The sequence below is a fragment of the Curcuma longa genome, chromosome 13 (genome assembly GCF_044706935.1).
Source record: "Curcuma longa cultivar G26 ecotype Majalengka, Jawa Barat chromosome 13, ITB_CL_G26_1.1, whole genome shotgun sequence".
In the NCBI taxonomy this organism is placed as follows: Eukaryota; Viridiplantae; Streptophyta; class Magnoliopsida; order Zingiberales; family Zingiberaceae; genus Curcuma; species Curcuma longa.
The window spans coordinates 1,469,283-1,496,105 of NC_133873.1; the positions used below are offsets into that span (position 1 = coordinate 1,469,283).

At 35.8% G+C, this 26,823-nt stretch overlaps 3 protein-coding genes and 1 pseudogene across 3 annotated transcripts in view; 2 read left to right on the forward strand and 2 right to left on the reverse strand.

Annotated features, from left to right (window-relative positions):
• Window positions 1-462: 462 nt before the first annotated feature.
• The window catches only part of LOC141844247 (uncharacterized), an 83,262-nt gene continuing 56,901 nt past the window's right edge, over window positions 463-26,823 (forward strand). The window contains exon 1 of the mRNA XM_074732282.1: window positions 463-926. Coding sequence (XP_074588383.1) covers window positions 528-926 — 399 coding nt within the window. The 5' untranslated portion in view covers window positions 463-527. The remainder of the gene's footprint in view (window positions 927-26,823) is intronic.
• On the forward strand, window positions 2,040-2,990 carry LOC141844428 (glucan endo-1,3-beta-glucosidase 10-like; annotated as a pseudogene).
• Window positions 3,862-4,935, reverse strand: LOC141844567 (uncharacterized). The gene is made up of 3 exons (XM_074732606.1): window positions 4,363-4,935; window positions 4,113-4,285; window positions 3,862-4,006 (listed from the first exon to the last, which is right to left on the reverse strand). Exons 1-3 carry the CDS (start codon window positions 4,882-4,884, stop codon window positions 3,919-3,921), a joined length of 783 nt encoding a protein of 260 aa, XP_074588707.1. The 5' UTR covers window positions 4,885-4,935; the 3' UTR covers window positions 3,862-3,918.
• LOC141844172 (uncharacterized) lies at window positions 12,996-25,282 on the reverse strand. Its single transcript, XM_074732197.1, has 7 exons — window positions 24,977-25,282; window positions 24,773-24,874; window positions 24,099-24,213; window positions 23,446-23,561; window positions 22,566-22,745; window positions 14,424-14,566; window positions 12,996-13,361 (listed from the first exon to the last, which is right to left on the reverse strand). The coding sequence occupies exons 1-7, from the start codon at window positions 25,099-25,101 to the stop codon at window positions 13,180-13,182; spliced, it is 963 nt and encodes a 320-aa protein (XP_074588298.1). The 5' UTR covers window positions 25,102-25,282; the 3' UTR covers window positions 12,996-13,179.

Genomic DNA, 26,823 nt, shown 5'->3' on the forward strand with positions numbered 1-26,823 from the left:
TAAAGTTAAGTCCTAGATAAAAATAATTAAGTTTAATAAAAAAAATCGACATGCGAGCTGAGAGAAAAAAAAATGAGAGGAGAGAATATACATCCAAATCATAAATTTTTTGAATTTCGAATGCTTTGAAAAAAATAATAGATTAACTATTGATAAGAGGGGTATAATAAGCCTATTGAAAATTTTGAAAATAAGGTGCCCTTTTTGAGAATTGACAATTTTAGAGGTTCCCTTTCATAATTGCCAAAAACAAAAAAGATAATCCACTTTTATTTTATCAAAAAATGATCCATCTAATTGATTCAATGGAGCCTTAAAATCAAGTGTTGGACAAGCAAATAGGTGGGTCTGGGAGTCGGTCCACGAGATTACGTCGGTCGATCCGAATCCGAATAAAGGGACCCGTTAAATGGATCGCTGTCCTCCTCCTGTCCTGTTCGGCGATGGAGATCGGAACTTCTCGTTGACACCTTCCACTCGCTTCTGCGAGCTCGAAGGAGGAGGGAAGAGCAAACGGGGAGGAGGGGATGGCTCGTTTGGCGTTCTCCAGGAGGGGATTGCATGTGGATATCTCGCGAGGGCACCAAATCGATAGTGTCGGTGGGCGTCCGTCGCCAGATCGGAGGCATCGACAAACTCCGCGCAAGGGAACGGGGTTCTGGTGGTCGCGACTCCTGATGCTTGGGCTTGCTCTCGTTATTCTCGCTTTCTTTGTCCTCGGGGCTTGGCAACTTTCATTAACGACCGGTGATGAAGGGCCTAGCGAGTTCCCTTCCAGCATTGCTGGCGGTAGGCGGCGACCGACTGGTAGTGTGATCAGGTTTGTGCCGTCGGATCTGACGAGGAGATTTGAGGAACATCGACTAGCTCTCTATCGGCGGAGATCCGAAAGTCGGCTCGGCCTTCGGCCACCAAGATTGGCTCTTGTAAGCGTTTAATCTTCAGTTTAAATTTCGGGAGTAGTTGTGGTTCTTGTGGTTATAATTTTGATGGAGGACAGCGGTGACAGTGCTTCATGCCGGAACTGAATTTGTTTACTGGTTCTATCCTGTCTTCTTTTTCATTTGGCTTCATCTTCTTTTTAGCTCAAACATTTGCTTACTGGAATGATGGTTCAGTTAATCAAAAAACAATATAGTGCTACTAGGACGAAAATTGTAAGGACTGCTGACGGTAAAGCTATTATTAATACTTGAAGTTACAAGTAGTGCATATGTTTCATGACCTTCTCTTTGTACACTAACACTATTGGATTAGATAAAATGTTACCAGGAATCCACAATTGCTACTTCATTGCTAATTTTTCATCATCCATAGCTGAATTTGGCTTCTAATTCATGATCCAAGCTTTGAATTTCTTTTATTAACTTTAAAATTTGTTCTCATTGGTAGTTCCCTTGCTCTTGGCATTTTGTATCCCCTTACTTCTCTTGATGAATTACCTTTCATCTTTTCAATCCTTAAATAATCATTTTGTCAGCATGACTATTGTTCTTGTTCTCCTTGTAAAAGAGAAAATTTATCTATTCAGAAGAACTGTGTTAACACCACTTCATAATATTTCCAAAAAAAAAGTATAATACTTTTACTTGTTTCTAACACCTTATCTTTGCGAATCAGTTGCATCTTTTATTTGATAGATGTTAAACCATTTCTATTCTGTATGTTTATAATATAAAAGCTAATTAAAATTTTAAAACTATTTTAACAGCACATGTATATATATATTTAGAATTTTATATCTAAAAAAATAGATATAAAATTGAAATTCCCTAATTGATGGTCGATTAACATTTTTAATAAGTTTCAGGACCAAAATGAAATTTCCCTAATTGCATGCTGATGCTGCCACTTAAGAGTGCACTTCGTCTTCTTCCTTCGCTCTGCTCACTCTGCTCTCTCCGTCGCTTTCTCCATCCCTAATCCTTGCAATCTGAGGAAGAAATCAAACTACACTGGTGGTGAGTTCTCCTCATTCTTCGAATCTGCTATTTTTTCTTCCTTTATCTAGATTATTCATCTCATTTCATGCTCCATGACTTCTTCCATTTTGTTCCATCTTGTTGTTCTCCTTCCTCGCCTCCTCTATTTCCGGTACGGCGAGAAAAATCACCTTTTTCTGAGCTCGAAATTAGCTTTCTTTTGTTCAATGGCGGTTTATTTGGTTGCAGAAGCCGAAAACGTCGGTGTCAACTACGGCAGGGTGGCCAACAACCTGCCTCCGGCGACCAAAGTGGTGGAGCTGCTGAAATCCAACGGCATTGGCCACGTCAAGCTATACGACGCTGACCCGTCCGTCCTACGCGCCCTCGTCGGCTCCGGCATCAAGGTGGTAGTCACCATGCCCAACGAGCTCCTCGCCTCCGTCGCCGCCCGTCTGGGCTTCGCTCTGCAATGGGTGCAGCGCAACGTCGCCGCCTACTACCCCTCCACCCAGATCCAGTCCATCGCCGTCGGGAATGAGGTTTTCGTCTTCCCCCGCAACATCACCAACTTCCTCGTCCCGACGATGCAGAACGTCCACACCGCGCTCGCCCACCTCCATCTCGACGCCGACGTCAAGATCTCGTCCCCCATCACCCTCACGGCGCTCCAAAACTCCTACCCCTCCTCCTCTGGCAGCTTCCGGCCGGAGCTAGTAGAGACGGTGATCTGGCCGGTGCTAGAGTTTCTGCGACAGACCGGCTCGTATCTCATGATCAATGCCTACCCTTTCTTCGCCTACGAAGCGAATTCCGATGTCATTTCCCTTGATTACGCCCTGTTCCGTCCTAATTCCGGAGTCGTCGACGCCGGTAACGGACTCAAGTATTACAGCCTCTTCGACGCCCAAATCGACGCGGTGTTCACGGCGATGTCGGCGCTCAAGTACGACGACATCAAGATCGTGGCGTCGGAGACGGGGTGGCCGTCGAAGGGCGACACCAAGGAGACCGACGCGGCGGCAAGTCGCCGCCGCATACAATGGAAACCTAATCCGACGGCCGTGAGGTGGGAGCCCAGCATTGGATGCGAACCTCTACGCTTCCAAGGAAAGGAAGAAGACGAAGAGGAGGTGGAGGTGAGAGCAGCAGGAGGCGACAGGGAGAGCGAAGGGGAAAAGACAGCCATTTATCGAGGAAAATATTTTCAAGAGAAGGAAAAGGTAGCAGGAGGTGGAGGGTAAATTTGTAAATTTATGTATTGGGGGAGTTGAAACTAAAGATTGAGGAGATTGGGGAGTGCATGCAAAGAAATTCATGAGTGGGGACTGACCACAAAGATAAGTTTTCCATTGGGTATTTTTAAGCAAGTCTCCCTTAAATTAATCAACTCGATTTCAATTAGATTTTATAAATTATAACTCATTTACTGATACGACAGTGATGCTATATTATTTAGAAATCGATCATAAAATCGAAAGATAAATATGAAAAAATAATTTATTAACCTTCGAAATCATAAAAAATTTTAAATTGTCCTGCTAACCATATTCTCAAATTATAAATATCTATTTATTGATATAATAGTGATACTATATTACTTAAAAATCAATTAAACTAAATAAAACCTTCAATAGATAATTAAGATTATCAAAGATAACCCCAATCAACGGTCGGTTTAATTCTTTCTTGTCTTTCTTTAATGTATTAATATAATGAAGATTTGATTATTTCTGTCACTTTTAGAGTATTAACTCTGAAAAAATATAATTTTTATTCTATTTTGTTATTATATTGTTATTGTAGGATAATTAAGTATTGATATATTAATTTTTTATAATTTCATGAATTTTATTTTTTATTACTAATATAATATATACATTAATTTAAAATTTTCCACTAATTCTCTATTTTTTTATTTTTTATTTACAATTCCGCTTCCGTGAAATGGACTCCGCCGCGACTGTTCCTGCGAATCCTGATCAAAACGCCTCTACTAATGCCGACGATCCCTCGATCTGGCCTCTTCTTCTTCCTCCTCCTCGGCGACCCACAGGAAATGAGCATACGAACCCAGAACGAAGCTGCAAATTAACAAATAAATTGGTATCAGAGATCAAGTGAAGAACTTGTAACACCGCAAGATCGATTTTTTTGGGGAAGGGAAGGGGAAGAAGGAAATTTGATTACCAGTCGTTTGGGGATGCTTTGACGGCGCGCTCGAAGTATCCTTTTGCCCTCTCTACGTCCCTGTGATTCTCCCATAGCAGCTCCCCGTAGAGACAGAGCACCTCGCCGTCCGGTGGGCTCGCCAGGATGGCCCGCCCGTAGCATTCCTCCGCAGCTTTCGCATCGCCTTCCACCTAATTCACAAGAGGAAATCAGAGGGGAATTATCAAACTTTCTGTTCCATTACGAGCAGCGGCGAATTTTCACTCACCTCGTGCAGGAATCGTCCGTAGTTCCTCAAGAGGAGCGGATTGGCAGGATCGATCTGCAGCATCTGCTGGTAATAGTCGGAGATCCTCTTGTTGTCATCCCGATCGCGGCTTTCGCCATCACCCTTCCTTGATCCGCCGATATTCTTCCCTTTTCCAGTACTCCCACCGCCAGTATACTCCACCAGCTGCCCCTGCCCCACCAGCGCCTCCTGCTGTCTCATCGGCTTCGACGCTCCCAGATCACACAACTTCACCGCCAAATCATCCACACCTTCCTCCTCCACCTTCGCCGGGATCGGGGCGCGGAGGCCGGCACGAGGGGAACGATTCGATCGGGAAAGATCGGCCTCCGATCTGAAGCGCCGAAGGAGGGGCCCTTTCCACGCGCCCTCCGTTTCGAAATGGAGCGCGGAGGCGCACCGGTGCCTGAGGAACGAGTCCCCGGCGCTGGAATTGCGCGCTGCTTCCTTCCTCGGCGATGCGAGGAAGGGGCCAGCGCGGGCCAGGATGGTGGATCCCATCTCCGATTCCTCGTAAGGCTATTTCTCACACGATGCGCGGACGAACCGGTAACCCGGTTGCTGAGATTGAGTAATCCTTCCTCCATCATGGCTTGCTTTATATACGAGTTACCGACGCCGCCATCAGAGGGGTGGTTGTTCACGTGATGGCGTCACGGGGGACGCGTGTGAAGGCCGCACGTGACGGGGGAGAGGTGGGAAGTGGCGCAGATCCGGGTACACGTGGAGGTAAGCAACGGTGGCGGTGGGCACGAAGCAGCTGGGAGGGACGGCGGCGGACCACATGGGACTCGGCTGTTTACCGGGTCACCGGATGTTTGTTGATTTCCAGAAATGAAAATAAACCGGGAGTTTTGTGGTTTTAGCAAACAGACAATTCCTTTTGGAAAGCAGAAATCAGGGAATCCAAGACAATTGAGATCGTCCGTTGTATGAGCATCGTTAATTCTTTTGTCTTTGGACAATGAGATCGTCCGTCCGATCTCGCGCACGCAGTTTGAGCCCCAGGAATCTTTAAAAAGGCACATTGTTTTAATTCCTGCATTTCATTTCATTTGTTTTAGCTCCATTTTTTTATCCATTTGTTTTAGTTTCTGGAATCATGTATGACTTATAAATTTAATTTTATAAATAAAGCACATATTTATGAATATTTTAAATTTTAACTTTATATATATATATATATATATCTAAATTTATTTATTAGGCGAATTAAAAGAGAACGTCAATTACTCTCAAAATTAATCGTGCGAAGATAAGACATTTTATTACTACAAGAAAATTCAAATTAATTCTACACTAGTTAATTAGGAAATGTTAATATAAAATTATACAACGCCATCAATTAAAATATTAATTTAATAAATAAAACTTTATTTTTTAAATATTATTGATACTGTTGAGATTGCATCACAACAACAGTGAATAACCATTGAAGAAAAATCGAAGAGGAAGAAGAAGAATAGAGTGAGGAGAGAAAATGAAAAAAAAATTATTGTAGTTCGGCGATGTGCCCACTCCACAGGATAGCTAAGAACTCTCTAACAAAAATAGCTTTAGAATTACGATTATCATATTTATACAACCCAACTCATACATAATATTTCAGATAAAAAATATCAATTAATTTCATAAATCCCGATCAATTAGGCACCATTGGCACTGGGCGTGTTCGGTGGCACATCTCGTGCCTGGGCAATCAAACCCTCACCCACACCCAATACGGGTTGTGTTCGATGGCACACCCCGTGCTTGGGTATCCAAACCCTCGACATGACCAGCACGAGTCGTATCCGGTGGCATGCCCCATGCTTAGGTATCCAAACCATCGGACACAGCCAACACGGGTGTCGTGCCCCATGTGGCATGCCCCGTGCCTAGCAGTGACAAAATTCATCTCAAATACTCAGCTTCTGACACGGCTCTTCGTTATGAGCCATCTCTAACAATCTCTACTTTAGCAAATACCCACCTCTTAAGAGAAATTCGAGCATCCAGAAAGACTTCCACTTGGACCATTGAGTTTGGGTTGTGTCTCTCTAGCAACTATGAAGTGGATGAAATGCTTGAACTTCTCTATAGTAATGACAAAATAGTAATGGCTTTGTCAACATATCTGCAACATTTTCATAAGTGTGAAATTTCTCAAGTAGTATTTCCCCTAAAGATATCAACTCTCTAATCTTGTGAAACCTCACATCAATATGCTTGGTCCTTGCATGATACACCTAATTCTTTGCCAAATTGATAGCACTCTAGCAATTGCAATACACCTTGACTCCACCTTATTGAATACCCAGTGCTCTGACTAATCCTATAAGCTACAATACTTCCTTAGCTACTTCAGTTGCTCTTATGTACTTTGACTCAGTAGCGGACGGTGCAACTATTGGTTGTACCATGAACTTCGAACAAATAGGTCCTCCTGCCACAATAAACACATACTCTGTAGTAGATCTTCTATCATCTAGATCCCCTGCATAGTTTGCATCCACATATTTTATAATTGAAGGATCACCCTGTTGTCTACTAAACACTATGTCATAATCTGTAGTATTCTTCAAGTATTTGAAAATCCACTTGACTGCATCCCAATGTTGTCGACCAAGATTTGAAAGAAACTTGCTCACTATACTAACAGCATATGCCAAGTCAAGACTTGTGCAAACCATGACATACCTCAGACAATCAATTGCATTCGCATAAGGAACCTTTGGCATATCTTGGATCTCCTCATCCATCCTTGGGCATTATGTAAGAGATAATTTGAAATGATGCGCTAGAAGCGTACTTACAGACTTCATATTTCTTATGTTGAATATGTCCGACACCTTCTCAACATAATTCTGCTGAGATAGTCATAATCTCGTAGAGACTCTGTCTCATGAATCTCCATCCCAATAATCTTCTTGACTGCACCCAAATATTCATGTCAAATTTCTTACTCAACAACTTCTTCAGTTTATTGACTTCAGTCATACTCTTCGTAGCAATCAACATATCATCCATATCTTGGATCTCCTCATCCATCCTTGGGCATTGTGCAAGAGATAATTTAAAATGATGCACTAGAAGTGTACTTACAGATTTCACATTTTCTATGTTGAATATATCCAATACCTTTTCAACATAACTCTGCTAAGATAGTCATAATCTCCTAGAGACTCTGTCTCATGTATCTCCATCCCAAAAATTTTCTTGACTGTACTCAAATCATTCATGTCAAATTCCTTACTCAACAACTTCTTTAGTTTATTGACTTCAGTCATACTCTTCACAGCAATCAACATATCATCCATATAAAGTAGCAAGAAGATAAAAAAAATCATCATCAAAACTCTTCACATAAATACATCAGTGATACTCACATATTTTGTACCCATTTTGAAGCATGCATGTAGGAGTCAAAACTCTTGTACCATTGTCTTGGAGATTACTTTAGCCCATAAAGTGACTTCTTCAATTTACAGACTAGGTGCTCCTCCTTGGGCTGACTAAAACCTTATGGTTGTGACATGTAAATCTACTCCTCCAAATCAACATGAAGAAACAATGTCTTCACGTCTGTTTGTTCCAACTGCAAATCATGATGTACTACCAAAATCAACACTGCTTTGATAGATGTATATCTGGCTATAGGAGAAAATATCTCATCATAATCAATCACTTTCCTCTGTGTCCCTTTGCTACTAGTCGAGCCTTGAACTTCTCATCCTCCTTTTATGAAATGATTTCTTTCTTCTTGTATACCCCCTTGCATCATATAGCCCTCTTCCCTTTAGGAAGTTCCACCATATCCCACGTCTTATTCTTATGCAATGACTTTATTTCCTCCGCCATAGCACTCATCCACTTGTCATTCTCTAAGCTGAGTGTGGCCTCATGAAAAGTAGTAGACAAAGTCCTCAAAACCATATCTGGTGGGTGGTCTTATGGTACGTCTAGTCTTGTCTCTGACTATAATCTAATGCTCCATGTGCTTTGAGCTACCATCATTAGAACCATGGGTTTCTAGCTCCACCTGCTCAACATCCTTATCGTTGTTGTAATTTTATGGTATTTGTCTATCTTCCTCTTGAGTATGTTGTAACATGGCTCTTTCATCAAATATCACATCTCTATTAATCACCACCTTGTTTGTCTTAGGATCCCAAAGCTTGAAGCCTTTCATCCCTTTTTGATAACCCAGAAAAATACACTATCCAGACTTCACATCCATCTTTGACCTATTTTCACTAGAAACATGCATGTAGATGGGACACCCAAACACTCTCATACTAGAGTAATCAACTAGATTTCCTATCCACATGTGCTATGAAACTTTGTCATTTGGTGTTGCTTTCGGTGATTGATTAATCAAGAAGCACATCATATTTACTATCTTTGCTTAGAAATTCTTTTCAAACCGTGCATTCAATCTGAGACATTGAGCTCTCTTGATTATCGTCTTATTCATCCTTTCTGCTACACCATTTTGTTGTGGTGTCCAGTGAACCGTGAAGTGTCTCTTGATTCCATGTTGCTCACAAAATTCCTAGAACTTCGAATCTGTGTACTCAGTACCACCATTGTCTGATCTCAGACATTTGAGTTTCCTTCCAGTTTGATTCTTTACTTTAGTTTTCCACATCTTGAACTTTGAAAAAGTTTCTAACTGGTGACGCATGAAATACACTCAAACTTTCTGTGAGTAATCATCTATGAAGCTCACAAAATACACATATCTTCCACATGATGCTACACTAGTCGATCCTTAAAGATCTGTATAAATATAGTCCAGAATTCCCTCTGTCTTGTATGTGACTATCTTAAACTGCACTCTATTTTATTTTTCAAGAACACAATAGTTGCAGAAGTTGAGTTTGCATGCCTTGACACCCTTCAATAAATCAATAAATCTCTTTTATGAAGTTCTACCATCCCTCACTCATATGACCCAGCCGCATATGTCACAAAACTGCATTATTTGATTCAGATTCTATAGTGGCAGCACCACCCACAACTATAGTACCTAGCAATATGTAGAAATTCCCTACTAGTATCTATCTTTTCATCACAATCAGAGCAATTTTACTGGCTTTCATTACTCCGCTCATAGATTTGTAACAACAACCACTAGCATCCGCTTTATTTTATATATAAAATTAATATTAAATATATAATCAATTATTTATTTCTCATTTCAGCGGTGTTCACTTGAGACCCTAATGAAGAATTGAAAATTAAGAGTTTTTAAGAAAAAATATGGTGATCACATTCTACATGTACTTAATCATGCAAAGATAAGGGAAAAAAGCCACCATGCATCACTGAGGAAAATTGGGTCAGAATCTCTAATTTTTAGGAAACTGAGAAAAGCAGAAAGAGGAGTCAAGAGAATAAACTCAATCAAATTTATAATTATGGAGACTTATCTACAACATATGCTAGCGGCTCAATCAATATAGATGAGTATACACGCAAATTGATAATTTTTTTCAAACACTTAAATTTTAATTTATTTTAAATTATTTCATTATTTCTAACCATGATTTTTTAGGCCAAGAAAATGGGGCGAGAGCTATTTTTTATAGATATTTTCACTCGTACATTTCAAAAAAAGGATAAAACTTGGAGTGGGGACAGAGCTAAAGCAATTAAGGTTTAGATTGCAATATAACTTATATTATATTAGTAGATGTTATTAGTTGTGTATCAGCTCTATCTTTATATGTGTTTTTAAATTATTTAATTTTATTTTAATTTTTCTTATGATAATATAGGATAAATATGTTGAGTGGAGCTAGCATAGCGAAATTCAAGTGCTAGTGATGAAAATGATGGATCTGAGCCCTTTGTTGGGAATTATCTGAGTTTATGGCTGAAGGCAACTAGGGGATCCAAAGGAGGAGAGGATATTGGGTATGAGTTCTTTGAGCAAAACCCATATAAATAGGATATTGGGTTGTTGATACATCTTCTACCTAGGGGTGAGCAAAAATTTGGTTAAACCGAATAAACCGACTGAACCAACCGAATTAAAAAATTTGGTTCGGTTATTTCAGAATTTCAATTATTTTTTCTAAAAAAAATTAGTTAATTTGGTTCGGTTTCAATTTTAAAATTTCTTATTCGGTTAAATCGAATAAACAAAATTAATCAAATTAGAAAAATAATTTATAAATATTAAGTAAATAAATTTATAAATCCCTAATTAATTAGTAAAATTTTCATAATATTTAAAAAATTTAGTTAATTCGATCGAAAACTGAATTAACCGATAAAATATTGGTTCGGTTTGTTTGATTTTTATTGGAAAATTTGGTCGGTTTAATTGGTTTGAAAAAAATCAATTTATTCAGTTTTCGATTAATTCGGTTCAGTTCAGTTCGATTTTAATCGAATACTCAGCCCTACTTCTATCACCCAAGGGCAGAGCCAGGTACAAATGTACCTGGGCTCTAGTCTGGGGTCTATTTCAAAATGTATTAGAATTTTAATGAAAAATTATTTTAATTTTGACAGATGAACAAAATTATTATGGTATCAACCCGGGGTTAATCTTTGTTGTTTGTCATTGAAAAAATTTAGCCCGGGCTGATTGTAAATCTTGGCTCTGCCATTGCTACCACCTCTCCAGCCGTAATGACACAAATACATAATTTGACTGAAGAGGTTAGACATTTGAAGGACATAATAATGCAAATGAATTTAGAAATGAGGCAAACAGATCATGAAATTAGCGAATTGCATTGACAACAAAATCTGAACATACACATTTTCAATTAAATTCTGCTCCTCGTGATGATGGTAACAACGATGATGATTGTGGTGGTTCTTCATGAATTTTTTTGTATATGAAAGTTTTTTTTAGAATCAGTATTATTAACATTTATTATTTTATTAAATTTGTAAGTCCTTCATTTATACATTTTTTATTAATATTGTTAATTTTTTTATAACAGAATTAGTGAGGTCATATCAAAAGAGTTTATACGTGTTTGTTTCTTTCTAAGAATGATATTTTTATTTTCTTTATTTTCTTGTGCAGGATGAGAAGACATATGGAAGAAGAAGAAAACAGTGTCTCCCCAAGAAAAAAGACGACGATGATGATTTTGTATCTTTCTCTCGTTTTGAGACTTCTTCATATGGATTTTATCATTTGGATGATCTTGGTGACTTATTGATATATACTTTGTCATTTGGATTTTGCATCATGATTTAAAAGCATGCTTGATATGGATTTGTATTATGACTTGAAGGAATGCTTGATATTGATTTTGTATCATGACTTTGTATAAGTATGTTGTTTGTATAGTTGATATGAATTTTGTGTCATTTTGATATGGATCTTGTATGAACAAGTTGTTTGTATAGTTAATATGGATTTTGTATGAACAGGTTGTTTGTATAGTTGATATGTATGTTATATGAACAGGTTGTTTGTATAATTTGGATCAGTCCGCTCAGATCATTGATTGTATATACGAGATAATGCAAAAATGAGTAGAATGAGTGAAAAAAATTACGTTTTGCGATAAATTCTGCGACAAACTCACTTTAGTCATAAATATATCGTAAATTACTGTTTATCGTTCATTAGCGATAAAATTCATTTTTGTCATTAAATATTATGACAAAATTTTAAATTTTCACTGTAGAAATTAATGACGACTTAATAGCCATGAAAATTTATTCATCGTAATTTTCGTCGCAAAATTCTTTATGATGCATGTATTTATAAGATTCATCGTAAAATTCATCCGTAAATTATGATTTTTTGTTGTGATGCCCAAGGTCATATCTAGTGGCGCGCCCCATGCTTGGGTATCCAGACCCTTGGACACGGTCAGCATGGATCATATCCAATGGCACGTCTCATGTTTGGCAGCTCAACTTCGAACACGACTCTCCTCACGAGCCATCTCTATAACAATAACATAAAATTATAAAAAAAACATCATATGGTATTTAAGACAAAAAAAATATTATAATACACACAAGTATAATAAAAATAAAAAATCCTATTACAAGAATCCACAACAATCCTAAAGGAAAAAACAATAATAATGAGTATTTGGAATGCATGGCGCACTTTCCACCCTTTTCGTCAAAAGAGGTTTCAATGCTAAGGAAACCTCTAATTTAGCGAGGCTGTAACATTTCGATAACCTTAATATTGATGTTGCTTGACTCTGCAAATCCGAAATGAGTTTATCTTTTAACTCTTTGGCGAGATGACAAGGTAGATCCGAAATGAGTTTATCTTTAAATAAACGAATTTATAACTAAACTCGATAGTTTAGATTATAAAATTTTATATCTTTATAATAACCGTATAGATCAGCATGGAGACGAACACAGCGGCAGGAAGATTACAAATTTTGACAGGATTCGTAAAAGACGATAAGCTAAATTGTTTAAACAAAATTTCATATTAGCTTCGTGAGAAGCATCATTTTTTTTCTTTCTCGGCGTAATTCAAGATTCATATTAAAGAAAACTATTACACAAATAAAGTTACAACCGTGCATATTTGGTAATAACTACTAGCAAAAGAAATTACTTTGGTAAATCATTTTCATAATAATGCCAAATACATAACAAGCTATAGCTTATGCAACATCAAATTTCATGGAAGAAACATAACCGAGTTATTATTTAGCTCAAGATATGAAAATTTCAGACTATCCAGCTTGTTCCAAGAAGAAAATATTGCATGCCATGATACTCGAGAATGAGCCACAGGCCTTATATACAAACATTATACTCGATACAATATGTAATTTATGGGAATTGATTCAGAGTAAGTGTCTATGCACTAAGAGTGACGCTTACAACGCTCGAAAGCTTAAACTTCTGGGCTTTCTTGGAGTTCATCGGCTGAAATAGGACCTCTGTACTTGGCTTCACTGCGGCCTCCTTCCATTCCGAAGATGAAGCACCACCACTTCGATAGTCTCGAGGAAAGTATAGTACCTGGAGCCTTGATCTACCTGCATTCATGTTGGGATGATAGTTAAATGTAAGAAGGATAAAGCTAACGAGGATAACCACAGCTACTCAATGAAGTGGTTGTATTCCCATGAATCCATGTGGTGTTTAATCGTTGTATTTCTTTTATAAAAATGGAAACAGTTATTCATGAATTATCCGTACTAGACATACAACAACAAAAACAAGTCATGATCACCTACTAGTTAGGATTGGCATCAATATTAAATATAGGCTCTATATAAATTGATTGAATAGTTCTAACGATCCACTCTAATGATGATGACAAGATTCATCATACTCACACTGATAGTTTAGGGGAAAGCATATGAGATGTTGCTATCTAAATAATAAGATGCCTATCCAGATAGGGTTGATTTTATTTATTTTTTATTTGATAATCTAAGTATTCAATTCTTACGATCCGACTAATATTGAAGGTAATCTGTCCGACCCTAAGAAAATGTCTTACCGACCATCAGGATAAATTAGGAAATACAAATGGATCCTGACAGACGACCCAACATCACAAGTTTTTCAAACTCCCTAGATGTAATGTGTCCTGGGTGAGATTTGAACTTTCATTGCCTAATAAACCCGTCCCACCTCTTACCATCACACCATAGCCCCGGAGGCAGCTAGGGTTGATTTTAGTTGATATTTGTCCTTGTGATATGTAGGATGCATATCTTGTTTCTTTGAAATTATAAGACAGACCTCATATGTTTGGATTCGGTCATTAGTATTACATGATTAAATTTCAGTCATCTTTCAATGTTGAATCTTCAAAACTTTTCACACAAAAATGTTTTCCACCCCCACCGCTAGTTTCAATATAATCATGACCCAGATGTGCACCGGTATGACTCATATCAGTGCTTTATACAAAATCCAAGTCAAGAATTTTAAATGAAAAATCAAACAAGTGGGCTAATAATGTGTATCGCCTCATTGCTAAGCGAGAACAAGTTTGGCTTCCAATTATGGTCCTTCACGTCAAATATATTCATTAATATCTTGTATATCATAACATGTATGAAAAAGATATAGAAAAGATGGCCTACCTAAACCCAGCATACTCGGCTTTTGGACAATGAACTGGCCAACTTTTGATCTCTTCACATTTCTTAAAGCTTGCATGTCATCTTGGTTAGCCTTAAACTCAAGGAACTCGCCAAGAATATTTCTGTCACCTTTGAGTTCTAGGCTGAAAAAATAGTTTGCAGAAGAAACAGCAGTTAATAAATGGAAGCAGCTAAGAGTCTCTGTTTCATGAAGCATTTGACTTATGTTAATAAATTCATTAATCAAATAAAATGTAATGTCACATTAGATGCAGTTTTAAAAGTGCTTGGAACAAATAAAGGCAGTTGCTAGGAAGAAATACTTGTACCCGTTACCCAGTTGAACAAATATATGCACACGTGATGACACCACATTGAGTTCATAATGTGAATGGTTTTGCCTATCTATTCAAGAATCAAAAGGTTTGATTTATAAAATAGATCAAAAAACAGTGTCATCATAATCAGTTGATTTCTGGTTCAGATTGTCCAATTCAATGAGATTCAAATCTAAAATGGAATGAACAACATGCTCAAACTGGATTTGATCATGAATCAAATCAAAGTGATTTGAGTCAAATCAAACTGATTCAACTCAAATGGCATGTTCAACAATCACACGTGATAAAAAGAAAAACTATGTTTTTAATCCCTCATCAACGAGTAAAAAAGACGCACATAATTTAGTGCACAGCTTCAATGTGTCTGTTTGTGTTCATCAACCACCTCTTCATCTTCTTCTTCGATACTACATTCGTTGACGACCTTTCTGCCATCTTTGTCTTCACTCTTCAACACATCAGTGACCTTCCTAGCTCTCCATCTCGACCAAAGGACTCCAGCTGTTCGGCAACTAGAGGACTTCAGCAAGCAGCAACAAGCCATGGACTTCATTTTCTATGTTTCTGGTTGAACTTCCACAGTTGCACATCTATCAGCTTGGTAGTGTGGGGATGTTCCTAGTGCTAAGGTTTATTGAATTTATTATCAACAAAGGTTGGTAGAGTTTATTGGTGGTGGGCGGATTTTTCTGGCTAGGCTTTCATATGGTTTATTGATGTGCAGATGGATTATTGAGTTTCATCTTTCATGTGGTTTAATTATATACAACCTTTTGTGTAATATGGTTTCATTTGATTTGGGTTTCACATGATTTATTTAATTTCATACATTTTATTGAGTTTCATTTGATTTGATATGCAACCTTTTGTTTGTTCATTTCAATCTCATTCTCAGTTTTGCTAATTTCTACTTAGTGTTTCATTTGTTCTTTCCATCACATGTCACAAAATGCTCCGAAAGAACCATAGAAGGTTACATCACTTGGAAAATTGCAAAAAAGTTTAAGGAAACCGAATGAGATTGGAATGAAATCATTGTCAGAATAAGTGTTGCAGTTGCACATTAGATGGACAAAGACAAGAAGTTGCACCTACTTCCAAAATTTTAAAGGATGTGAGAAATCAACTTATACAAATTTTTATGACTTAAAAAAAATTATTGAGCTAGAAACAGCTGGAAAGAAAAGATGAGAAGAACGGATTCTTTTGTGCTGAAGGGAGCTAGAAAGTGAAGCAAGTAAAATTGAATTAAATTGTGAACTAGAAACACTACCAGCTGGAAAGAAAAGATGGGGAAAATGGACTCTTTTGTGTTGAAGGGAGTTAGGAAAGTGAAGCAAATAAATACTAAATTAACTTGTGAAAAAAGGGAGACAATAATTCAGCATAAAGCCCTTTATGCATAGAATTGTCGAAATCATCAAAGAGTATAGTCATGTCTCAAACCTCCTAGTTAGAGAAGTAGATTTAATAAATAACCATATAAAGTTGGGTGAAGGAAAATAAGATGTACTATAGTGCATGAAGGATGAACTGATAGTAAAAGTCACTCTCTTTTAAATATTTTGGTTAATAGTTAATTAATACAATATTTCTGAGATCTATTATCACATAGGGGTAGCAATTTGTTTCGTGTTAATCAATCATAAATGGATCATATCATTCAGGTCAATAAAAAAACTTATATAAGATAATACAAAAATAATTTGTATTTTAAAATAATGTTACAAGGTGTAAGATTAACTAAAGTTTAAATTATATGACATAAATTATTAATTTTTCTAAAGTGAATTATCTTTGTAATTCGTCAATTTATGTTAATCCATTTGTATAGTATCATGCCTCTTTTAGTTTTATCTTTGTTGATCGTATTTTAGGTCAATTTGAATAGTGTCTAATATAGTCATGAGTCATCTCTATTAACACCTTAGACACAATCAAAGCTACAAACAGGATGTTTCAATTACTTGCTAGCATAGTGAAGATAGCTGAAGAAATGTTATCTTATGATGGACAGTGTATCTAACTACATAACAATTGGAGAGCTAGAAGGATGTTCAAAATAAAAAGGACAAAATTGGTTCGATTTTCTTGTGTTGCCAATTGTTTGGAGTTGATAATTGTTAATATTGATTCATATTTTTAATATTATTTTAGAGGTAAAATGACTTATTTATCACTGCACTTTAGCACTAAATTTATATAGGAGGTTTACCAAGGTATTGGCAAGACATGTTGTAACTAGATTTCTTCTAGCATACCTTACACTCAAAACAACATAAGCAGAAAAAAAAATTACAATTAGATCCATGTTTGCTTCCGAATTGTAAGCCATAAGTTCCTTTTGAAGTTATATGAAAGGAAATAGTGTAACACATTATCATGATTTGAAATCTTGTGTCATGTCAGGCAGCATGATGAAATGTATCATTTTGATAAATTATCAACCTCAATGCAATTTAACAAAGGTAATGTCTCTTGTGTTGTGTTAATCACATCAATAAATATCATGTCATGCTCGACACTCCTTGATATGCTACAATGCAGGACAAGATAAATTAAGATAATGTTATTGTTTTTACCTCCAATTTGCCATTGACACCATACATATCGAAACATCGATACAATATCAAAGACCAAAACTCCAACACAACTTTGATTTTGAACCTTGTATTATATAATCAAAGATTTTGTAAAATTTAAAATGTAGAACTCCACTTGCGAAAGTACTACAACTTGTGGATGGTGATGTCATATCAACTTGGATAAAGCCAAGGAATAAATTGATTAGAACTTTAATGACAACGAGATTATATATCAAGGAATTTATTAGATGATGACACTAAATGAGATTTACAATTCCATACACCTTTATATGCCCCAGTCTATTGTCTCAATCCTCGGTATAAATTTAAATTAAATGCTCTTAATACTTTTTATATTGCATCTATGATTTTTCATACATTATATGTAACATTATGTTGATCCAAATTGTAATTCTAATGTGAAAGTCTTTATATAATAATTTAGAAAATGTATTCACATGTGAGATGAACATAAAGATAGATGAACTAGAGAAATCCATTAGTAGTGAAGAGATGTTTGGCATAAAATGGCAATAGCAAAAAAGATAGAGTAAAATTATTTTATAATTTAAAATACATTGTTTATGAATTAGTTTATTTTCTTTAGTTTATGGTGGAAAACTATAGTGAAGAGTGTTGTGACCTTCAAAGACTTCTCATTCATATTTTAAGTTTCACAAGAAATGCAGATGCAAGAGACATTAGCATACCTTTGAGCATGTTCATCTAAAAGAAAAAAAATCATTTAAAGCAACAACAACTTAAGGCCCTTGAATTCATGAAATATTATCTTCAACTTAAGTTGAGAAAAGAGTATAATTTATAAGATCAAATTTATATGTTGAATATGGAATTTGATAATTAGTATATTGCAAAAGTTAAAGAACTTTGTCATTCAAGAGAAAAGAGATGTATATGATTCAATCTGTTTATTGAAAATGAAATTTGATAATGAGTGGATTATAGAAGTTCAAGAATCTTGTCATATAAAAGATGCTTCATTGATGGTGTCCAAGAATGTTTTAATAGACGGGAAGCATATACAATGAATGGAAAGAAAGGCATATTAATATTTCATAAACAAGGTTCCAAAAAACATGTGCAAACAGTCTACCGAGTCACTGCATAAGGCATATGTGGGGGCATATGCATAAGCACATGCAACACATATTAAAATATGAAAAATATTTATATTGACATAGACAATATATAAAAAGGGAAACCCGGTGTACGAAGTGCCCGTCAGTACGGGTCCTAGGAAAAGATCGGACCATATTAAATCTATTGTACGCAGTCTTACCTTACATTTTGCAAGAGACTATTTCCGCAACTCGAACACGTGACTTCAAGATCATATGGTAGTAACTTTACCATTGCACCAAAGCAACACGTGATACATATACAATATATATCACTTGTAAATTTTAAGGCAATTTAGTTTAGTTTAAATTATTTTAAATGAACCAAATAAGGTTTTTATCTATATATATATGGATTGCATACACTATATGCCATCTTTATGTGGCCACCTTTAAGATATGTCAAGGGGGCCACTCATGCGGCCCAAGCGAAGACATTTTAAAACAATGTTTATAATTCATAACTTATAAAGATGCTCAAATTTCTACAATCATCTTTTCTTGTTTCATTTTTGTAGAATAAAGAAATTGAATGTCAATGTAGATAATAAAGGAATGAGAACGCAAAAGTTATTGAGGAAGAAATTATTTTAAAAATCAAAGACAAAAGATGATAAAATGATTGTCCTAGTTTTTGATCAAGCATTTCACTATCGATGAGACACTGCAATCACCATCAACTCCCCTTCAATATTAACATCGAGACTTGACAATATATTCTTCTTCTCAATCACCATTAGGTGTTAACGATTGCTTGGACAAGAGAATGAGAAGGAAATGGGAAAAAAGAGTAAAATTGACAAAATTATGCTCATTTTGCTCAACCTCTCCCAAAGAACACTTGACCTCCACTTGCTAGTGATAGTGACAAATGTCTTCCTCCAGTTGATTGTGCTCAATTGATCAATACCAGCTCACCAATGTTAAACTTGTCCGAGTTCACAGAGGTGTTAGAGAAACGCTCCATCAGCCAAGGAGTTGGCATCAGACAACGAGACCAATAAGAGGCTCAAAGTCGGAGAGGATACCCTTCTTGGGGTCCACAATGAAGGCATAGATGAGAGGACAGTGGAAAATGTGAAGACGACATTCTGGGAGATGGATTTATTGAGGCTTGGCAATGTCGAATGAGGAAGATGAGGGCTTGAGCAAAGTGCAAATATAACTTTTCCCAAGCCTTTCTATGGAAAGGGCCTTTGGATCCTTTCTTCCTTTGTTTCTGCACAAGTAATCAATAGGAAAAACTCCAAACTGCTTTGACTTTTATGCCTTTCCATGGAAATATCCATTTCTTTCTGTAGCCCTACATTTGCACAACAAGATTTCTTGCCCTTCTACTTCATTGTCAACTTAAAGACTTCATCCTCTTTGATCTTTCCATCTGTATGATGTAATAGAAGATTCATTTTTTCCTTCTTATTTTTATAATGGGTTAGGTTCAATTTTATTGGTTGAGTTTAGGTGGATTTAACTTTTCATGGACTTTTCTTTTCTAGTTTGTACAAAATCAAACAAAAAGATCATGATGTTTTAATTTTTAACTCATGTTATGTATGTTTACATCCAAATAGGATTCTAGAACTTGATATGAATCATGAATCAAACTATTCCAACAACTGTGTATCACATTTGAAGCTCTTAAGAATTAAAAAATAAAAGAACAATTAGGCATTTTAAGTAACAATCAAAAAACTACTACAACTAAAACTTGAGAGAATAGTCAAGTTAATAGGAAATGTAATAAAAATATGTAACTTGATTAGTTGTGTTGTTCTGACAAGTGGATTCTCTTCACATCCGTTACATCTTTAATGAGTTCATTTCCTAGCATGATATACTTTACAAACTGAGGTATACTATTAATTCATTACACCGACAACAAGACAAAATATTAAGATCTGAATTATAATTTCAACTTTTTATTAAAAAATTATTTCACATAAAGATTAATTAGTACTGGTTAAGCAGTTCGGCAGTTTCTGCAGTTTAGAGTTAATATACTTAATACTAACTTTTGAGTTTTAGTTTCAGTTTTTTATCTATCTTGGCAGTGCCCAATATGTAATTTGTACTTCATGGTAAAATTTCATATATATCCTTAATTTTTTAAAAAAATTGCCACAAAAAAATAATTTACTTCCTTGTAAAGTTTCAACCTTGTTAATATGTTCTTATAATTAGCATGAGTTCACCATTAGCTAAAAATTTCATTTGTTATTAATGATTGCATGCATAAGCATCATATCATCTGAATGTTAAGAACCATAATTAATATGATTAAATTGAGGTCACTGGACTAATGGTGATTATATGGATATGGAAGTGGTACCATTACAGCTAATATTTATGTGTTAACTATTACCAATTCAGCATTAATTTGAAAAAAAAAATGAGCATAAACTTCAAGTGGCATTAATACTGTTAAACTAAATGCAAAATCAACTTTAGCTTCATGAACAATAAAGGCAATTCAAGTATCTGAATTTTATGACCTTTGAGATAATTGGTAACAATGTACAACAAGTTTATTTGATAAACAGTAGCACTGCAAATATATATTTTTATATATATATGTGATATGTGTGTTGAGTGTGAATGTGTTGAGTGTGCATATGTGCAAACACTAACTTTTGTAGTGTTGAATACTGCACTTTTGCAGAACAAATATGTAAAAGCCCCTTCATACAGTTATTTACTATGCTACTTAAACTAGAGTACATGTCTCCAACATAGGTGTGGATCCAAGTATACAACATGGTCATTTCTAAATGTGTTATAGATGATCAAAAGAAATATTGTGTCCAATCGGACTCTTGGTGTCCGAGTGTGATATCCAACACAGGTATAGAGGGGTCGATGAAGAATCCAAGTATTCAGCAATATGCAACTATAATACTAGAAAGAGTAACCTGATGACGAATGAACAAGAGCTAAGTTTCAAGCAAGAACTAGCAAAATGTCATAAAAATATACTTTAAAAAGCATGAAATATCTATATTCTAAATAGCTAAGATTGGTGCTTCTCACTAAGCATCTATCACAGGCCACATAGAGCATAACTACATTGTTCAAACTCTCAATCTAGGTACACATACAGTTTGATACACTTGCACAAGCATCTGACTACTGAGCATTGCACTTGAATCTGTGTGAAAGTTTTCCTCTCTAAATTCAGATCCTTCATTCAGTCCTCCCTTTCAACAGAGGACAACTTTGAGAACCATGACAATTATCATTCATAGAAAAATGATTTCCACTTTTTGAGAAGGAAAAATTGAGAAAATGGTGATTACTCTGATATATATGTGTGTGTGTGAGGGAGAGAGATATTTTAATTAAGCAAGAAAGGAATGTCATCGAAGTTGAAAATGAACCAAACAATTTACATCCAAGAGGAAAAAATGTGTGTGAGAGAGAAAGATTTTAATTAAGCAAGAAAGGAATGTCGTCGAAGTTGAAGATAAACCAAACAATTTATATCAAAGAGGAAAAAATGCTGGTGATGGGAGTTTCAAGGTTAATATCTCTAAGATATTAAGGAGGCGAATAGAGATAAATGCAACCCAAATTTTGCTTAAACAATGTGGTGGAGCATTGCTGCAAGGCAGCTACTCAAGAAGTTTTTTTTTGAAATGGAACTAGTAACAGGATATCATAATACAGCAGCAAGGTTTCTGCCTGTGAGATGGTATGCTAGATGTACCAATAAGAGCTCAGGGTGTTAAAAGTGACAGAAAGGTTACTGGCATTAGAGGCCTCAAAGAACATGAAGTTATTATAGCTGTAGGATTAAAGGCAACATGGGAGAATGCTTAAACAACAACCAAACATCATGTATTTTCTTCATTTTGATGGATTTCACATTTTCGCTTAATCTTCATAGATGTGTCTGCTGCACTTTTATATTTGATTTCATGTAAAACACCCTAAATTCAATGGTCCCCAGTAGATCCTCTTTTCTGGATTTTTGAATACCAAAGCAAAAAATTGTCTATCCAGGAAGAATGCATAGGAACATAATTAACAATTAAGCTTTTCTTTAGCAAAGACAAACACAGAAGAAAGAATAGAATGTACCGGTCCCACATGGGTGATGTACTCAGCATAAAATGAAGTTTTTCAAGCCAATCTGTTCTATCATTCTTGCCAACTGCTCCTTTGATCCAGTTAGATAGTCCACTTCCTGATTCTGGTTTAAGCTCACTCCATTTAACGGATGTAATCACCTCCAGTTGCGAAGAAATGGAATAGGAAGGCCTAACCAATAATACAAGCATGTGATTGAACTGCGCAAAATATGATGCACACAAAATGCATTACTCATGAAATAAATTGAATAAGCTGAAATGAAAATGGCAATTTCATAATAGATCTAACCACAATACAAATTACAAAATGTAAAAAAATCTTTGTAATCATATCCTGTTTCCACTCTATTTATAACAACAAGCAGAACTTAAAGACAAAGTAGACTATCAGACTACAATCAAGAAAGCTGGATTTGACTTAATAATTATCAAAGAATCTTAGATACAATGATATGGAAAAGAATATACTAAACTAATCACAAGAATTAAACATGGATGATGTTGTGTACTATCAATTTATATATTAAGACCAAAATTATCTTTAAACCAGTATCATCAAATAATAAAATGCTGAATTGTTTGCTGGTTGACTCCGCCAGCTTTCAATCTCAAATTTGTCAAGTACAACATTCAACTTTTACATGAGAATTGTATCAATTCCAAAATCTGATGTCAGGTCAACCTAACATTTAGCTTCAAAGTTTGTGTTATATAATTCCCTTGTAACTAAAAAAATGAGCATATAATAACTACATTACCATGTAAGAGAATCATAAATAACAAACCCACATTAAAAAACTACATATTTCATTGCAGAATAAAGATATTCTACATGACCTACTTGAATATTGATTCATGTAAATCCATACCTACAATTTGAGTGAGGAAGTATGACACGCCCAATTACATGTCCTTTAGGCAAAATTGCCCCCCTTTGTTCCAAGTATGATTCAAGAACTTCTATTTGTCTGTTAACTTCAATCACCTGAACAACATAATTACTAATCTATTAGATAAGGTATGGACGATACAAACAGAACAGTGTAAAGAACAAAACAAACCAATATGTCATGTGCTAATGATCAATTAGGAAGCATACCACTTTAATTTACAAAGTTTAAAAGTTGGTTTGAGTAGTGTGAACTTGAAGAATGATCATACATGTTTTTCGTTATTCCATCTATAATGTGTTTGTACAGTCAGATATAATTTACCATAAGGATAATTAAACTGTAGCAAAGTTTATGAAATAAGCTAGCCAATATGCCATGTGTTAATGATTAGCTGGGAAGCATACAAAGTTAATTAACAAAGTCTACAAGTTTGTTCAATTAGTGTAGTGTTTGAAGAAGATCATACATGTTTTCCATGATTCCTATAAAGTGTTTGTATAGTCAGATAATAAATCATAAGCAATATTACACAATGGCATGGTTTATGAAATAAAGAATTCGTTTGTTGACTATCCCTAATATCATGGAAATAGTAAGATCTATAAAATATTCAATTCTAAATTTCTTACTGGATCTGGATACGTCTTAGGTTTGTGCTTTTTGTCACTTGTACACACCCAGTTCCCGTCTCCACCAACCTCCACAAATCCAGAGAAATTCCGAATTGCTACCACCATCACTTCCCTGGCATATATTCCATTTATTCCTCATTGAAAAAATAAAACAATTTGAAGATTTCTCAAGTTTATAAGGGCTAATGAGAATAAACTATCTAGTAAGTAAGAACTAATAAAGTCAAATAGCAACCTTTATTAAATATAAGATAATATGCATAAACAAGAAACCTTTCCAACATAAGGACCTCACTTGTATCTGACAAGGTGGATAAAACCAACAAAGAATTCATATGATATATAAAATTCCATTCTGAAAACACTTAATTGTCAAATCCAAACATGGATGATTTCTCACAGATTGAAGGGCAATAAGAACAAACCGTCTAGGTGAGAACTAATAAGAGTCAGATATCTATCTCTATTAGATATAAGTAAAATAATCTTCATAAACAAGATACTAGTCCAACACAAGGACTTCACTTTTAGCTGACGAGGAGGATAAAAGCAATAGCGAATATAAAATGGTCTAAGAAATTCAATTCTGAAAACACTCAATCGTCAGATGTGAACACGGCAAGGCGAGAGTTTGATGTGAATAACAGTAGAGTAGCCGATCAAACCCAGACCTCTTGGTAACAAGCACAACATCTATGTGCTGTCGAGTGCCTGCATCAGCATCGGGAATCCGAAGCCCAACGAACGCCTTGCCCTTAAAGATCTTCTCCAATCTGGAAACCCCGCAACACGAGGAAGAACACAAGGATCAGATTCGAGCGACTCGAGTGGCCCCGAGTCGGCGTTTCGAAGAAGTACAAAGCGATTCGAAATACCTAGCGGCGACGACGAAGCTGGCGTCGGAATCAGAGCTATCGACGTCCGGGATGGCGTCGTCGCCGTCGAAGAATCGGCGAATGATCTTGAACAACACCAGGCCGCATAGGAGTTCCACCCACATGGCGATGGCAGTGCAATTACCAGAGACTCGAATCTCGAATCGTGTGAGACTTTGAGGAGCCCCTAGGATTTCCAAAATTCGATCGTCGATCCAACGCGAGCTTCTCCTTTTTGCTTGTTTGTCCGACTTGTTTTTCCCCCTTTTTCTCCTTGCGACACAAGCAAACTACGACTCCGTCGGGCTCATGCATTTATCAAGAAACATTTCGTTTTAGCCCCTGAAGCAACACACGTTTTTTACAAATACCCCGTTTATCAAATAACTCTGTTATCTCTCTTTGTATTTTAGACTAAATATCTCTGAACATATCTTTATTTTCATGGTAGTAAAATATCCTATCCATATTATCATAATTATTCTCGCTGATCAATTGAACACATTGGGATGCTTCTTTATTACAAATGATGCAACGGTAGGACATCCGAATTGTGACCTAGGGACTCGCGGTTCGATCCCCAACTATGGCGTATTTGCAGAAATTTTCCTCCAAATGAGGAACGCAATCAAAGGATACTGGGCATCTGGATTGGCCGCCGTATGCGCTTCCCGATTTACCCTGGTGGTCGGTGAGAAACTTCCGTGGGACCGAGCCGACCACCCCAGAGATTGAGTCACTGACTGGGATTTATCATTTTTTTATTACAAATGTCAAATTTATCGTAAGCTTATAGTCTAAGTAAGCTTACTAGATCATTGAATTATTCTGTCACCAACCTTTGATGATACTTTGTTTCTCTTCAACATTCAAGGATGGGCAAGCAAATTGATCTTAAATATGAGTCTCTTGGATTGTGCAAATTGAATGTGCCTACATTGTTTTTTATTATCTTAGTCACCCCTCTAGATTCGCAGTCGTCTTAACCATCCTCTAGTTAAAAATCAAGATAATTGATTCGTAATTTGTGTTATATTCAAGCTCTTAAATGTGAATCATGTTAGTTAAGGAAACATACTTGATCATTTTTCTTAGCAATAGTCATAAGTGTGCTTCTACACCATTTGGTTTAGTTCATTTGAATCGTTGGGGTCCCATTCGAGTTACCTCTACCTTTGGTTTTAGATAGTTTGTCATCTTTATTGATAATTATTGTTGAATCACACGATGCTTTCTAATAAAATTTTTAAATATTTTTCTATTTTTCCTACTTTCATGCTAAAATTACAAACTAATTTAGTATCTCTACTAATGTCAAGGAATATGTGTCTCACTCTATTCAATCTTTCCCATTGAGGCATTGTATTCTTTATTAATCCTCATGTCCACATACACCCTAACACAGAATTGATATCTGTCGACGCTAATCAAACTTTTACACAATAATAAGACTTAAAATGGATAATATCATATCATTATGAAGATATATTAATTTCATGGATCCTAATACACCCACCCTCTACTACTGCAGAGGGACGATCTCATGAGTTTATAATCAAAAAATGCACCATGTATCCACCTTTGATTTGGATATTTTCATTGCTTTTCACAAATGTACTTGAGTGTTTTATATCTTATGCTTCTCTATCACTCAAATATTATGTCTTTGTGCTTTTTTTTATCTTCAAAAGTAGTTCCTAGAAATGATTCAAAGACACTTTTGGATCTAATATATCACAAGTTATAATCAATGAGATGGACGCTCTACACTATAATGATGACACTCAAGAGTTAATTTATCTTCCTCTTTAAGAAAGTTCAGCAATTAGTATTATTAATTGGCTTAA

What these genes read in the sequence shown, in the direction of transcription:
- LOC141844567 (XM_074732606.1), bottom strand. Translation starts at nt 4,884, where the DNA reads ATGGGATCCACCATCCTGGCCCGCGCTGGCCCCTTCCTCGCATCGCCG. An exon ending in ACGGACGATTCCTGCACGAG is followed by an intron (nt 4,286 to 4,362) that starts GTGAGTGAAAAT and finishes CTTGTGAATTAG; the next exon opens with GTGGAAGGCGATGCGAAAGC. An exon ending in AAAGCATCCCCAAACGACTG is followed by an intron (nt 4,007 to 4,112) that starts GTAATCAAATTT and finishes GTTAATTTGCAG; the next exon opens with CTTCGTTCTGGGTTCGTATG.
- LOC141844172 (XM_074732197.1), bottom strand. Translation starts at nt 25,101, where the DNA reads ATGTGGGTGGAACTCCTATGCGGCCTGGTGTTGTTCAAGATCATTCGC. An exon ending in ACATCACCCATGTGGGACCG is followed by an intron (nt 14,567 to 22,565) that starts GTACATTCTATT and finishes CTATTTTTTCAG; the next exon opens with CCTAGAACTCAAAGGTGACA. An exon ending in GCCGAGTATGCTGGGTTTAG is followed by an intron (nt 13,362 to 14,423) that starts GTAGGCCATCTT and finishes ACATGAATGCAG; the next exon opens with GTAGATCAAGGCTCCAGGTA.